Raw genomic sequence first — 16,631 nt, 5'->3', positions numbered from 1 at the left:
AAAGTGCAAATGCCTGGATTGGTAAGGCAAGTGGCATTTTCCATGAATACTAAGTATGCTCTCTCTCTCTCTTTCTCTCTCTCTCTCTCTCTCTCTGCGTGTCTCATGAATAAATAAATACCCCCCCCCAAAAAAAAAGATTCAAAAAGCTCTTTTATTTTTTTAAGATTTTATTGATTGATGACAGACAAAGAGAGAGAGGCACAAACATAGGCAGAGGGAGAAGCAGGCTCCCCATGGGGAGCCCCATGCAGGACTTGATCCCAGGGCCCAGGATCACGACCTCAGCAGAAAGCAGGTGCTCCACTGCTGAGCCACCCAGCACCCCTTGAAAAGCTTATTTGACATCTATGTCAGCCAGCCTCCAAGGTGGTTCAATGAGCCTTACCTCCTGGATTTACTCCTTTGTGGAATCCCCTCCTACATTAAATCTAGGCTGGTGTGTTTGACCAATAGAAAACTGCAAAAGTGATGGTGTGTGATTTCTGAGGCTGGCATAATTTCATTGAGCTTCTGCATTGATTTCTTGGATTGTTTGCCCTAGGGGAAGCCAGCAGCCATGCTCTGGCTCAGAGCCATGCTCTTGAGAGGCCTGCATGGAAAGGACCTGAGGCTCCCCACCAACAAAGGGCATCAGTGCTCATGTGAGTAAGCCACCTTGGAAGTGGATTCTCAAGATGACTGCTACCCTACCGAATACCTGACTGCAATATAATGAGAGATAAGGAGCCAGAATTGCCCAGCTGAGCCACTCCTAACTTCCTGAATCACAGAAGCTATGACAGATAATAATGACTGTTTAGTTTTATGCCACACTACATTTGGTATAATCGAATAGCAGTTGATTACTAATACAACATCCAACTATTTAGAGTATGGAGTTGGAATCTGGTATTTTAGGGTTTGGTAGGTCGGTAGCCTTCAGAATGTAGATGGATTTCATTTTTTTTTTTAAGATTTTATTTATTTATTCATGAGAGACACAAGAGAGAGGCAGAGACACAGGCAGAGGGAGAAGCAGGCTCCTCACAGGAAGCCCTATGCAGGACTCAATCCCAGGTCCCTGAGATCACGCCCTGAGCTGAAGGCAGGCACTCAACTGCTGAGCCACCCAGACATCCCTGTAGATGGATTTCAAAGCTGTAATACCAGATGAGGTAACTAAGGATGTGAGTGAAGATAGAAAAAAGAAAAGTTCAAGGCACCTGGGTGGCTTAGCTGATTAAGCAACTGCCTTTGGCTCAGGATTGAGCCCCATCTTGGGCTCCTTGCTCAGCGGGGAGTCTGCTTCTCCTTCTTCCTTGGCCCCTCCCCCTGATCTTTCTTGCTCTCTCTCAAATAAATAAGTAAACTCTTTTTTAAAAAAGAAAGAAAAAAGGAAAGTTCAAGAACTTAGCCCTCCGGGGGCACTCCATTATAAAAACTCGGAATATGAGAATCAAAAAAGCAAAAGAAGTAAGTAGAACAGCCAGTGAAGTAGAAGAACACCTAGGAGGTATTTTAGCACTATCTCATTCATTTAATATCCTTTAAATATCCACCTGGTGGGATCCCTGGGTGGCGCAGCGGTTTGGCGCCTGCCTTTGGCCCAGGGCACGATCCTGGAGACCGGGGATCGAATCCCACGTTGGGCTCCCGGTGCATGGAGCCTGCTTCTCCCTCTGCCTATGACTCTGCCTCTCTCTCTCCCTCTGTGACTATCATAAAAAAAAAAAAAAAAAAAAAAAATTAAAAAAAAAATAAATATCCACCTGGTGTTGAGTCCCATACTTATTTGTTCTTTTTTTTCTCTTTAAATATTTTATTTATTTATATGAGAGAGAGATAAAGCATAAGCTGGAGGAGGGGCAGAAGGACAAGTAGACTCCCCACTGAGAAGGGAGCCCCACCCAGGGCTCCATCCCAGGACCTGGAGATCATAACGTGAGCTGAAGTTAGATGCTTAACCAACTGAGCCAGCCTATTTGTTCTTTGTTTATAGAATCTTGTTATTCCTGATACATACTATGCATTCAATACATGATTGATAAATGGTTGGGTGAATAAGAGCAAAAGCAGAATAGAATCTAGACTGTGATTTGAAGAGAATAAATGAACATGTTGAATAGCTATGGCACTATGTATCTAAATGAGAGATTGCAAAAAAATAAATAAATGAGAGATTGTATACTGGGTACTGAAAGTTCAAAACCATTCCCTTGTCTCTACTTCTTTCTTTCCCTATTTTAAAGGAACCAACATTCAGGTATGGATATGGGTATGCAGTCTTGAAATTCTGAAACTTGAGACTAAGTTTGTGGTGTCTGCGGACTTTTACTTAAATGTAAAGTCGGAATTAAAAGTAAAACAAAAAGTTGTTTTTACAACCTTTAGTAAAAACAAAATAAAGTACTTCTCTTTACTTATTAGTGCGGAGACACACTTCTCCCCAGTGTCCTCCAACCACAAAGGCCTTGTTTCTGTCTCTGCAATTTGCTAAGTCTTTGTCTTTGCTATCATTCCCCTGATCTCAGATCTTTTATGGCTTACTCTTCCTTATTTTTCAGGTTTTTTTTTTTTTAAGGTTTTATTTATTCGTGAGAGACACAGAGAGAGAGGGGTAGAGACACAGGCAGAGGGAGAAGCAGGTTCTATGCAGGAAGCCCAATATGGGACTCGATCTTGGTTCTCTGGGATCATGCCCGAGCCAAGGCAGATGCTCCACCACTGAGCCACACAGGTGTCCCTATTTTTCAGGTTTTAATCAAATAGCACTGCCTTAGACTTTTCCTCATCCCCAGTCTACAAAAGCGCCCATTTAGGAAAATAGCTGGCTCAGTTGATAGAGCACATGGCTATTGATCTTGAGGTTATAAGTTTGAACTCCATGGTGAGAAAAGATCTTAAAAATAAGATCTTAAAAAAACAAAAACAAAAACAAACAAAAAACTCAAAGCAAAAGCTATCATTATCCGCAAGACCTTTTCTATCATTTGCCCTGTATTACTTTCCTCATGGTGCTTATGGTTATCTGAAATCATCACATTTGTTTTTAATAACTTATTATTTGTTCTCCTTTTAGAATAGACCCTTCTGTCTGTCACTAATCATAAGTCTAGAACAATGCTTGGCCCATAATAGCCACTCAGAAAGTGTTCAATAAATATGAATCTTCCCTTGTGCTGATAGAATTATTTTGAAGTGTTTTGTTTGAATTTTTTGGATTAAAAGTATTTTTTTTAACTTCAGAAGGTCTATATCTCTTCATTTGTTTCATTTTTCATGTCTTCTGCAATTTAAAAAGAATATACCTTTTGCTCATTTACCTACGTTTTAAACATCAATTTAGATTAAGGTACTAACCCTTCCTTTGACTCTCAAGTTTGTGGCAAATACTCTTTCCCATGTGTTTGCCTATTGATTTTGTCCCTGTTTTCCTTGTAGGTGTTTTCAATTTCCAGTACTCAAGTGTAGCGATATTTTCATCAGTAGTTTGCTTAGTTGCAGGCAGCATCAAGTAGCAGTCAAGTAGGAGGCTTTGAAGTTATTTTACATAGACTCTGTGACTTCAGGCAAGTAGACCAAATTGCTCAGCTACCACATTTCAAGTTCATCAGTTTTCTTATTTGGGAAATGTGGTTAATGGCACTAACTTCGTCACAAAATTGTGAGAATTTTTTTTTTAAGATTTTATTTATTTATTCATGAGAGACACAGAGAGAGGCAGAGAGAGACAGAGGCAGTGGGAGGAGAAGTCAGCTCCATGCAAGGAGCCCAACGTGGGACTGGATCCTGGGACTCTGGGATCACGCCCTGGGCCATAGGCAGAGCCAACCACTGAGCTACCCTGGCATCCCAAATTGTGAGAATTAAATGAAACTCGGATGTAAAATGATTCGAGTAGTTGTGCACACTGAAAGCGCTCTAAGTTAGAACGGTTAGCAGCTTGCATTTCACTTTAGTTAGTCTCCTGCTGAATTTCCCTGGGTCGGATAGTGGCATACATTTTTCTCAAATATTTTAATTCTTTTGTCCCTCTTACATTTATTTTGGTGCACCAAGCAACTCATTTTAATGCCTTAAAACCAGCTTGGGGTTTTGGATACGCAAGCGATCTCCTTAGGAGCCTTGAATAATCATCCATCAGTAGGCGGAGCTGCAGATCAGAGTCGGCCAGTCCCGGGAGGCCCGTGGCCCTGGTGGGCGGGGCTACACCGCAGCCCCTCCCCTCGCCCTGTCAGCCCCGCCCCGCCCGGCCCCGCCCCGCCCCGTCGGCCCCGCCCCCGCCCTGCAGGCCCCGCCCCTCCGCCCGTTCGGCCCCGGGTTCCTGAGTCCCCGCGCCCGGCCAGCCTGTGGACTGCGGCTGCCGGTCTCCACCCCTCCCCGGTCTACGGCACTGAGAGCCGGATGTGAGTGCGGGCGTCCTTCTGCTCCGGGCCGGCGTGGCGGGGCCCGGCGCCCCACAGACCCCCGGGGGAGGGGGAGAGCCGCGCGGGGGCGGCTGGGCCCGCTCGGCCCAGGCGTGGACGCGCTCCCCGGGCTCCGGGCGCGGCGTCGGCGGGGGGCCGGGACTCTCGAGCTCCGGCTTGCAAAGTCCGCGGCCCGGGGGGGCGGAGCTCGGGCCTGGCGTCCGCGCACCTGGGCCGGCGGCGCCCGGGGAGGGAGACGGGCCCGAGGACCGCAGCACCCGAAGGGGGGGAGGGGGAGGGGGCGGGACGGGGTCACCGCGCGGGGGGGCGCGGGGCAGCTTCGGAGCAGCCGGGGTTCCAGGAGGAGCCGGGGGGTGGGGGGTAACGCTCAGTTTCGTAGCGGGGCAGAAGGGCGTGGGGAGGGATATCCTACAGCTCCCACTGCGGTCCGGCTCCCCGTCCTGTGCGGCGTTTTGGGTCCCTACAGCCGGGGGCGTGGAGGAGCCGCAGTGCGCGGGTGCGCAGGGCCCGAGCCGCGGGAGGCCAAGCACCGGCCGTCGAGGTTGCGCCTGGTGATCCTCGACTGCTGCGTACCCTTGGTGCTGCCCGTCTGTGGCTGCCTCAACAAATCAGAGTCAAATAGAGGGAATGCCGGATTCAATAAGGCAATTCTGGGGTTACCATGACCCATAGACACTGCACCAGGCAATTTTTATATCTGTTAGCTCATTGAATGCTCACAACCGCAAACTTGGTGGTTATTGTTCTTCTCTTGCACACCTGGATCTCAGATTAAATGACTTCCTAAATCACACGAGTGCTGATTAGGTTAGTTGGCATTCGGGTTGGAATCCAGGTCTCTGTACGATTTCAGGGCAGAGGCTTTATGGCTAAAAGTAAAGAACACTACTGTTTGGGATAAGACAGATGCCTCGGTTTCCAATTTATGCTTTGACATTTGTTAGCTGTGTGACCTTGGGCAGGTTACTTAACCCTTGAGGGCCTGTTTTCTGCATTTGTGAAATAGAGATAAAATACATCCTATGTCATAAGGTTTTTATGTAACACTCAACAAAATGCCTGCCACAGAGTTAGTGGTAAGCTGCGGATAGCTACGTACATTCTGCTGTTGTCATTTATTGGGTTTCAGCAAACTCCTGTTCTGAGTGCTGCCAGTCAGAGCCAAACTAAACTTGCGTAGGCATAGAGCACAGGTGGAGAGAAGCAGGAAAGGATCAGAAAGGAGAATTGAGAACAGATGACCTATATGATGGCAATTATAGTGAAACCGGTAGTTGAATGTGTGGTACCCAGGGCCACTTTTTTTTGCCTTTCTGAGATATTTTTAAAGGCAGTTCCTTTTGTTTGTTTTTTATAAAGCACATTCTTTTTTAAAATTTTTATTTATGATAGTCACACAGAGAGAGAGAGAGAGAGAGAGAGAGAGAGAGGCAGAGACACAGGCAGAGGGAGAAGCAGGCTCCATGCACCGGGAGCCCGACGTGGGATTCGATCCCGGGTCTCTAGGATCGCGCCCTGGGCCAAAGGCAGGCGCCAAACTGCTGCGCCACCCAGGGATCCCAAGGCAGTTCCTTTTGGCTTGTGTTTTGGAAAAATGTATCTCACTCTGGGCTGAAAATATTCAAGGAAACAAGTTTTTGGGCCTGGACCATGAGGAGACACTTTGGATGTGAGGGGGAGCTGAATTTCAGCACTCCCCAGACTAAAAGATGCCTGGCACAAATCTCAGAATGAAGTGTACAGTTTTCTTTCAGGATTTCTTCTTTCAGACCTAGCCCCTGAAGAATAGAGAGGGAGAAGAATTTTCAGAAACGAGGAAACAAAAGGATTCTTTGTATTTTAATGGTTGTATAATGACTGGATACCTGTCCTAATTTCATTTTTAACTGTAAACACTTTATAGACAATGGTCTTGATTTCCACATAAATTTAAGTCACCTTATAATTACACATCTTTAAATATTTTTTTATATTCTCTTTTCAATGCTATCACTGTGGTCCTGAATATTTCCTTTGCTGCATCTGTTCAGATACCCAGTTCATACTGTATCCTAGCTCCTATCAATTCTTGGGATAGCTTTAGACATAATTTTCCTTGACCCCCTTTTTTTTCTCAGTTCTATTGCTATGCTTTTTTTCTACTATTTTTAGAGTTTTCTTTTTACCTTAAAAAAAAAATGGTTTTGTCCGTGATTTGTTATCCTGGAAAGTATGCCTGTCAGCAAAAATAGTGTTGGATCTGAAATATGACTAAATAACATTTTGACCTTCAAAGATCTGTAATGAGCCACCACTGATCATCAAAAACATATTCTCTGAGATGGATCTTTTAGCAAAAATCAATGACACCATCTACTGAGAATACTCAGCAAGTTGGAGGAGCCCAAACTTGGACATTCCTTTAATGTACCCACTATTACCTTTACCCTACAAGGTTAGCTTCCTTCCCACCAATGTTTTTCCTTTGCGTTCTTATTTATATTATAAGGATTGCTAGTCAGGTTAAAGTCCTACAAATAATTAGGTAGTGAGTATGTGATTCAAGATCTGTTGAAAGATGGCTGAGAAGAGGTTTAAATGAGCACCTAAAAAGTATCATAGATTTTATTTAACTACATTTTTAAAGTTTCTGACATAATCAAAACCAGTCATTATATATACATTTGGTAAAATGATAATAACTACATTTAAGTTGATTATGCTGGCTTAAATTTGAAGAAGCTAGTAGAAGAATATTGAGGTTCTTTTGGAGAAGCTGTATTCTTTTAGTATATAACAGCTTATCAGTGTGCAATCTTTTTTTTTTTGCAATCATATCTTTTAAAAGATTTTATTTATTTATTTATTTGTTTGTTCATTTATTTATTTATTTATTTATTGAGAGAGCACAAGTGGGGAGGAGAGGGAGAAGCGTGTTCCCTGCTGAGCAGGGACCCCCCCCCCCCAACAAGGGGCTTGATCCCAGGACCCTGAGATCATGATCTGAGCGGAAGGTAGACACTTAACTAACTGAGCCACCCAGGTGCCCCGATTGCAGTCATATTTAAAAAAACAAACATTAAAATCAGTGTAATGGTCATATTTACCAACATAAGTTAGATAGATAGCATATTAATACAGTTTTCCCATGAAAAAAAGAAGAGATACTACATATTCATTTCAGCAAATCATTTTGAAATGTCCTCTTACTAATTGAGTATACAATGTCTGGTTCCTGTGAAAATTACCAAAGCACAGCATGATTGCAATATGCATTGTCATCAGGCTACTTCAATTTTCTGAGCTTTAGTTTGCTATGCCTCTAAGGTGGTAGTACATGTTAAAATAGGTATCTGCAACTGTAAAGAGGAACTTGTTGGTCACATTTTCATCTGTTTAGGGGTCTGGATTTTTTAAAAAGCGAAAATCAAAGCAAGTAATTTCCGATTGTGTTGTCAGGATAAGCTTATAAAATATCTAGAATTATACCCCACCTTCAATTCTCCCCTCCTGTGCTTAATTTTTTTCTTTAGCACTTTAACACCTAGCATACTATATATTTCACTAACTTATCTTTTAAAAACATTTTTAGTGATATATTTCATTTAAGCAAATATACTTAAAATATTATCATTTCAGTATGCGGTTAATCTAAAAAGTTATTGAGAGATCTCACATTTCTTTTTCATACCAGTCTTGGAAATCATGCTCACATCATCTCAGAGGTACCACATTTCAAATGTTCAGTAGCATACTGGTCATCTCAGGGCTGGAACTCCTTGACTAATGTCCAGACCATATGCAAAATTCTAACATCTAACAACTGAGGCGCTGTACCTCTAACACTCTGAGGTTCTAGTGTGACATTCTAGAATCCTGTAATTCAAATAGTCTGAAACTAACACTGTAGGATTCCTTGGGTCAAATAGCCTATGATTCCAATGTTCTAAGAGTCTGTGATTCCAACATTTCAGAGTCTTTGGCTGAGATCAAGGGTCAGCAAACTCCAGCCTATGGGAAAATCCAGCCCACTCCTTGTTTCTGTAAATTAAGTTTTATTAGAATACTGCTATCCCCATCGAGTCTGTGACCACTTACATTCTACCAGGGCAGATTGAGTAAGTTGTGACAGAGACCATGAATGTGACCTCTTGACCAGACAGAACTAACATATTTACTTGTTTTTTCCTTTACTGAAAAACTTGACTGACTCTTGACATAGATATTCAAAGATTCTAAGATGAGTGGTAGTTTTACAGATGTTTAATTGATTGTTGTACTTTATAACTCATACATGTTACATACACTCTTTTCTGTGCATCAAATATCACATAATATATATTGTTCAAAAGAGACTGGCTTCCCCATCTTAGGCATTCAGCATTTCAGGCTTATATAATCCATTAGGTTGATTACTTACCTTATTATTTTATTTTATTTTATTTTTTACTTACTTTTTTTTTTTTTAAAGTAGGTTCTATGCCCAACATGGGACTTGAACTCATGACCCGGAGGTCAAGAGTCCAACGCTCTACTGACTGATCCAACCAGGTGCCCCCCCCTTTTCTTATCTTTTTTTATTGTCTTTCTCCCTATAGTATAACCTCAGGGTCAGATATTTGTTTTGTTCATTGTTCTCTTAACACCTCAGGAAAGGACCTGACACACAGTAGATACTCTATAAATATGTGTTGAATGGATGAATAGTATTATTAAACTGTTTGTGGTTGGGAAATAGAGGATTGCCAGAAAGTTAAAACCAGTTGAAGTTTATGTGCCAAGTAACCATAAACGGAATATTCTTGAAACCAGGAAATGTATGAACATTTCAACAATCCTTGCTCAACATGTGAATTTTTTTTAAGATTTTATTTTTAAGTAATCTCTACATCCATCGCGGAGTTTGCACTCACAATCCCAAGATCAAGGGTTACATGCTCTACTTGACTGAGCCAGCCAGGTGCCCCTGCTTAGCGTACCAGCTTAAATCTTGAGAATGAAGTAGTTGTAGTTGTTCCAGCTTTAAACTGAAAGAATTTTTTGTGTCTGTGTTCACCATGAGCTAGAAAGGAGCATATAGTGACAAAATGTGAAATGCTCATCTTGCCCAATTCAATATTGTAGGTGTCCAGCTAAGAAGAGAGGAAGGGAGCTGAGTTTTAGAAAGCGTGCTTTTAGACTTGGGCATAGTTGGATAGTAGGGCCAGGTGAGACATTCTGATGGCTGCCCCAACATCTAGGAAGGTGAGGAGTTCTTTTTTTTTTTAAAGATTTTATTTATTTATTCATGAGAGACACACAGAGAGAGAGGCACAGACACAGGCAGAGGGAGAAGCAGGCTCCATGCAGGGAGCCCGACATGGGACTCGATCCCAGGACTGCAGGATCACGCCCTGGGCCTAAGGCAGGCACTAAACTGCTGAGCCACCCAGGGATCCCAAGGTGAGGAGTTCTTAAAGCTCTTAAAAGCACCAAGGGACATTAGTCTCAGCAGGTTGCTATGCCTTTATATAATATCCAAACTGCCAGAAGCTTTACTGAGTCCTTACACATTTAACATTTTTCAACTGAGCATCCTGGAAATTCCTGCTAGAGGATATAGTTCTGATTTTTATCAACGCCATTTTTGGTAAAAGATGATTCACTTTATAGATAATTACTTTGTAGCTAATTTTGCCAAGATGCATGCTTCCAAAGGGGAGCAATATTGAGATGTTACAACTGCTTCTAGCTTTTATTAACACTTCACTCAGTGCACCTACTATGAACTGTTCATTTGATAGGCTCGATGATATAATCAGCAACATTTCCAAAATGTGTATAAAGCAGCCAAGGGATTAGTAAAGCGGTCTAATCTGAAACACATGTGAAGTAAACCCTATAACCTGCTATGAATCATAAAACAGATCAATATATAATCATAGGAATTTTCTGTGATATGAGCTGGGAGTTAAATAATGTGAGATTCCATGGATGATAGTAAAACTCGCTTCCTTATTATGCTGCGGGTACCGAATAGATTGGGCCCTGTGTTTTGTTTGTTGATATGTATTACTTTTTCAAGTCATCTGAGGATAGAATATTTAATGATGACAGAAAAGTACCTAGCTGATGGGAAAATATCTAAATATATATATTTTTTCGGGTACAGCTCTTCAGTAGTGGGAGATGGAAGCTGAATTTGGAAAATTTTATTCTTTTCCTTCCATTTCTCTTTTTGGTTCTTATAAATTTTCTGCTATTACTTTTTAAAACATTTTTTTTCTACTCTTTCAATACTACTTCCTAAACAAATTCTGTACTCACTGTAATTAAATTAGTCACAGAACATTAACTAGAAGAGGCTTTAGAAGTTACTTAAAGGGATTGGCTCAGGGGGCCTGGGTGGCTCAGTTAGTTAAGCATCTGCCTTGACTCAGGGCAAGATCTCAGGGTCCTGGGATCGAGTCCCACATGGGGCTCCCTGCTCATTGGGGAGCCTGCTTCTCCCTCTACTCCTCCCCCTGCTCATGCACACACACTCTCATGTTCTTTCTCTCAAATAAAACAAAATTAATGAGGAAAAAAAGGGATTGGCTCAACTCTTAGAGTTAACAATTGAAAAACCTGATACCTAGAGCCATACAGCCCTTGCTCACATGTGGTGTGACTGACACAGAACTTACACTATTTTTCCCACTCCTGGTCCAGTGACCCTATTGGTCCCTTTGCTCATTAAAAAGAAAACATGCCCTTTTCTCTGTGTGCTTTAATGCTTGGCCTAATTCTAATTCTCTATCCCCATTTCTAGTATTCCATTGCAGGGATTAAGAGAAAAAATGTGGGCATCGCTTTCTTAATAAATACAAGGCAGGCTTACTGCACATTCCTTTAACGTTAAGTTTTCACTGGGTATTAAGTGTGGTATATTCCTGAGAGAATTAATGTTGCCACCTCCAGAGACCACTGAGATCCTGTAGCCCCCATGTAGATCTGTGTATGTGGAGACTCCAGCAGGAAGAAAATGCTTTCTTAGCCTTAAGTAATTCACAGTGTAATGGGCTGTTTTGAAGAGGAACTGCTGTGATAGAAATACAAACCATTCCAGTTCTTCCACTGTTTGGCTGCTACTTTTTTTTTTTTTTTTTAGGAGTTCACTTATTTATTCATGAGAGACACAGAGAGAGGTAGAGACAAAGGCAGAGGGAGAAGCAGGCTCCCTGCAGGGATCCTGATGCAGAGACTCCATCCCAGGACCCCAGGATCATGACCTGAGCCGAAGGCAGATGCTCAACGACTAAGCCACGCAGGCGTCCTTGTTTGGCCACTACTGTTTATTCTGGGTTACCTTTGTTTAAAGAAAGATGATCATAGTCGTAGCCTCAATATTGATTTTCTAATTTTATGAGATCATATTCATTAATTTGTGTCAGGCTGAATATTTACATTTGATATACTAATTAAAAAGCTATAGGGAAATTAATTAGAGAATGTTGCTATTATACTAAGTAATGATTAAGTACAGGCTTTGGTGCTCTGGGGGCATTTTGGCATGATAGGAAACAAATCTGGGTTCTTGTCTTGGCCTTGCTACTTAGTAACTTGTTTATCTTGGGCAAGTAATTTAAACATTGGGGCCAATTATTGTTATTTTTTCTAGTAGACACTATTGTTTTGAAAGTTAACAATGTGCTGAATATTATTTAACATAGTCTCCGGCAATCCAGATATTATAGTCATAGCTCTGGTGTATTGACCTCTAGCCATATAGTATTAATGCTTGTCCTGCCCAGTTTACTAGGATTTTTTGGTAAAGTTCAGAAGATAATAAGATAATATATTGTTTGGAAGCATTTTGAGAATATTGTAGAAAGCAAAAACCAGAAATTATCTAGTCTTGTATATTTATTAACTCTTTCCATTTTCCCTTCTCCCACTCTCTAGCTTTAAATTTAAGGGTAAAAAAATTCAGTAGCAAGTGACAACATGAATATAAATTCCTTTATAATGGGGATCCCTGGGTGGCTCAGCAGTTTGGCGCCTGCCTTAGGCTCAGGGCGTGATCCTGGAGACCTGGGATCGAGTCCCACATCGGGCTCCCTGCATGGAGCCTGCTTCTCCCTCTGCCTGTGTCTTTGCCCCCCTCTCTCTCTCTGTGTCTCTCGTGAATGAATAAATAAATTCTTTTAAAAAAAATTCCTTTATAATGGAGTATAGTTTTAATCCTCTGTAAAAACAGAAATCTTGGGGCGCCTGGGTGGCTCAGTCGGTTAAGCTTTTGCCTTTGGCTCGGTCATGATCCCAGAGTCCTGGTATTCAGCCCCATGTCAGGCTCTCTGTCCTCAATGGGAAGCCTGCTTCTCCCTCTCCCTTGCCTGCTGCTCCACCTGCTTGTGCTCTCTGTCTCTCTCTGTGTCAAATAAATCAATAAAATCTTAAAAAAAAAAAAAAGAAAAGAAAAAGAAATCTCTAGATTTCTTCTCCAGCTCTGAGGGCACTTTGATTCTTTCCTCTCTGCACCACACAGTTTTATATTGTTGTGTGTTATTTCTGTGTATACTTAGGTACCTAGGTATTTTGCTTTTGCTTTGCTTTCTTCCCCTACCCCGTTTAGAACACATAGAAGATTAAAAAAAAAAAGGAAGATTCTCATTAAAAAATTGTTAAATGAATGGATTGCCCCGATGTGGTTATAATGAGTTCCAAGGTCTTCTATTGCTGTATCATGTCCCCACTGTCCTTAGCATGATAATGGGTGCCATCTATAACCTCTTAATGTAAACACTTGTTCATTTGACCTGGGACCTCCAAGTAGTGGAGGCTCTTAAATTTACTGCCCTGTTACTACCCTTCTCCCATTTTTTTGGAGGGAGGTCGAGCAGGACACCTTTGCTGTTCCGAGCCACACAGTTTGAAACACTGCATAGGGTGTGTACTGCTGATGTTGCTGGGCACCATTCCAGTTGCCCCAAGGTTACCCTGCTCGAATTCAGTGGAAGCCATGCAGCATGCACTACGAATAGCAGCGGTTAGTGAATCATGGTATACGAACCAGAAGGAACCTTTGAGAACTTTGTAATGTTGCCAACCTCTTCATTTAGTAGCTAAAGAGTGAAGTTTAGTAAAAAGACTTTGGTGGCTGGGCACTGACTTCTCCCTCCCAATTGTTCTATGACAAATAATGAGTCACTGTCACTGGCTCTGGCCCCCCCTTCCCTCATGCAACAACTATGCAGTACCTCAGGTAAACAAACTCTTCTGAGGGGATTTAGGAAAATTAGCACTTATCTATAGTAAAGGCAGCCTGCTTGGCAGATTAATTTTTGTAAATTCCAGACATTCTTTTATTATTTTTCTGAGAAGTTCTTTATAAACAAGAATGAGAAAGGTGCTTTTGTCTTACTATTGAATAATAAGCCATTGATGCTGGCACTATCAATTAAAATATTTGAGTAGTTAATAAATTAACAATTGCTACAATTTGTAGGCTATCTAAAAATGCTGAGTGCCCTACAAATCTACAATTGTCAGGTAATTTTTTTTATCCCTATTTTATAGATGAGGAAATTGAGGTTCAGACTGATAATTTGGTAAAGCTAACACACCCAAATAGAAGGTAATTTGAACCAAGTATACTGACTCCAGAGTTACTGCTGTTCCTGTCATGAAAAACCTGTGCCAGATGTTGTGCTTCAGGATGAAGAGGAAGAAGTAAAGCACAGGTCCCTGTCAGCTCACAGTAGATAGAAAGGGTGATGAGCCATACATACAAGTAACGATAGTCTAAAGAAAATATTGTCAGTACCATAACCGCACCAGGGGAGTATCAGCAACAGCTTTATGGAGAAAGTGTCATTTAAAGTGGATCTTGAGGAACTTAGATGGGCAGGCTGGGGGCAGATGTAGACAGAGCCATGAATTCCAGGTATAGCTCATTGGACTAGGGTAGACCCTGGGTAGCCAGTAATGATTTTTTAAAATTTAATTTAATTTAATTTAATTTATTTTTAAAGATTTTATTTATTCATGAGACACACACACACACACACACACACACACACACACACACACACAGAGGCAGAGACACAGGCAGAGGGAGAAGCAGGCCCCACGCAGGGAGCCTGATGTGGGACTAATCCCAAGTCTCCAGGATCAGGCCTTGGGCTAAAGGCAGAGCTAAACGGCTGAGCCACCCAGGCTGCCCTGTTTATTTTATTTTTTTAAATATTTTATTTATTTGAGAGAGAGAGCACATGCGAGTGAGCACAAGTGGGGAGGGGCAGAGGGAGAAGCAGACTCCCCACTGAGCAGGGAGCCCAATGCTGGGCTTGATCCCAGGACTGGGATTATGACCTGAGTGGAAGGCAGATGCTTAATCGACTGAGCCACCCAGGTTCCCCGATTTTTTTTTTTTTTAATCAGAAGTGATAAAATCATGATATGAGTAGAGAGGATGGCAGTGAGAGTGCCCATCTGGAGACCATTAAGTAGGCAGGTAGAGCTACAGAAGATCTGAAGTAGTTGTGACCATGGGTATAGAGAAGGTTCTACACCTCCATAGTTGAGAGAGATTTGCAGATTCTAGGCAGAATCTGCTTTACTGAGTAGATGTAAGGAATACCTTTAAGGGAAGATGGGAAAAGAAAAAGCACACGAGACAAGAATTTTCAGCTCTGGCATAGGAGTGACTATATATATATGCCTTAAATTTCATACATTTAGCCCAACTTCAGTGATTGGGTCTTAATTTTTAATTCTTATGAACTGTCTGTGTTATATAATGTTGATTCAGGAAAATTAGGGTGACTATGGAGACTAGGGAGAATGGTTCATAGGTTTAGTATTTCCAGGGGTTATTTGTATTTTAGAAATTCTCCAATAAATAATCTGTATAGTAATAAGGTACTATCCATTCCTAGAGGCTCTTTCTGTCTTCTCTCTCATCCTGCTTTTTGAGTAGTAAAATACATGGAATCATTCTTTTTTTTTTTTTTTAATTTTTAATTTATTTATGATAGTCACAGAGAGAGAGAGAGGCAGAGACACAGGCAGAGGGAGAAGCAGGCTCCATGCCCCGGGAGCCTGATGTGGGACTCGATCCCGGGTCTCCAGGATCGCGCGCCCTGGGCCAAAGGCAGGCTCTAAACCACTGCGCCACCCAGGGATCCCGGAATCATTCTTTAGTTGTGCACACACATTCTTCTGCCCACTTATTCCAGCCAAATCTCCTATTTTCCATACTGAAAGGGTACAAAACATTTGCTTTAGTTTCTTCCATCATAAAAGAATACTCTAAAGCTCTTTTTAAATTGTATATCATGTGCTGGATGATGACAATGAGAGGAAATGAAAAGAGCATCTTCATGAATGTTGCTATTAACAAGGTTCCAGACCTGATTGTTTATGTAATTTCTTCAATTTGTCATTCAGCCATAATGAGTTTCTAGAAAAAAAAAAAATGAGGATGCATTCAGAGTCATTTTCATGGGGGAATGCTGTTAATGGAGGAAATTTGTGTCTTAACAGTGATGTAGTAATGTAACTGTCAACAATTTACTAAATAATGAGGTGTGTCTGGCATGTTGTTTTTGTAGCTCTTGTATGAGCATTGTTAGGGGAAAAAAATAATGCTCCTCTGATGTGTTGTGCCTCTTTGCTTTGAGACTGACTTCACACATAGATATATATTTTCTGTTGAATTCTCCCCATCCTTGGCACTTTGAAGGCTTTCTGGTTATTTTCATTGTGCAGATGAGGAAACTGAGGTGTTATAGGGAAGTTAAGACTCTCTCCTGAGGTCACACATCATTAGGTCAGTGGTGGGGCCCAGAGGAGAACTCAGCTGTCTGATTCCAGAGCTTGTCAAATGAGGCGATGAAGAGGAAGGGGCAAAGACCTGAGCTGACATCAAGAGTTTGACGCTTAACTGACCAAGCCATCCAGGTGTCCTGACACAAGTGACATTTAAAAAGAAGCCATTTCATCCTATTCCCAGTTTGAGAACTTTCCCTAGCACCTTCTTACCCACTCCCCTGAGTTCTTCAGCCTGGCTCTTAGGACACCAAACTTGTTTCTCTTCCTGTCCAGCTTGGTTTCCCCCAACGTGTGGATCCTCACTTCTGAGACACATGATGAGGTGTCCTCTCTGTGCCTTCTCATGTCTTGGTTTTTCTACCTCTGTGCTGTTCTCTCTCTTCACCTAATGGAATCCTTCAAAGCCCAGGGAATGTCAGTCTCACCCACACACTCTTAGTACTGCTAATT

General features: G+C 41.9%; 2 protein-coding genes across 2 annotated transcripts in view; both read left to right on the top strand.

Moving 5' to 3' along the window:
• Window positions 1-963, top strand: part of WWP1 (WW domain containing E3 ubiquitin protein ligase 1) — a 178,518-nt gene extending 177,555 nt beyond the window's left edge. The window contains exon 25 of the mRNA XM_041768531.1: window positions 545-963. Coding sequence (XP_041624465.1) covers window positions 545-652 — 108 coding nt within the window. The 3' untranslated portion in view covers window positions 653-963. The remainder of the gene's footprint in view (window positions 1-544) is intronic.
• Window positions 964-4,282: 3,319 nt separating this feature from the next.
• The window catches only part of CPNE3 (copine 3), a 56,345-nt gene continuing 43,996 nt past the window's right edge, over window positions 4,283-16,631 (top strand). The window contains exon 1 of the mRNA XM_041769355.1: window positions 4,283-4,388. The gene's annotated coding sequence lies outside the window, so the exon portion shown is untranslated. The remainder of the gene's footprint in view (window positions 4,389-16,631) is intronic.

Source organism: Vulpes lagopus, chromosome 9, assembly GCF_018345385.1.
Source record: "Vulpes lagopus strain Blue_001 chromosome 9, ASM1834538v1, whole genome shotgun sequence".
NCBI lineage: Eukaryota > Metazoa > Chordata > Mammalia > Carnivora > Canidae > Vulpes > Vulpes lagopus.
Note: the sequence above shows the minus strand (reverse complement) of the source record. Positions and strands in the feature narration are given on the sequence as shown.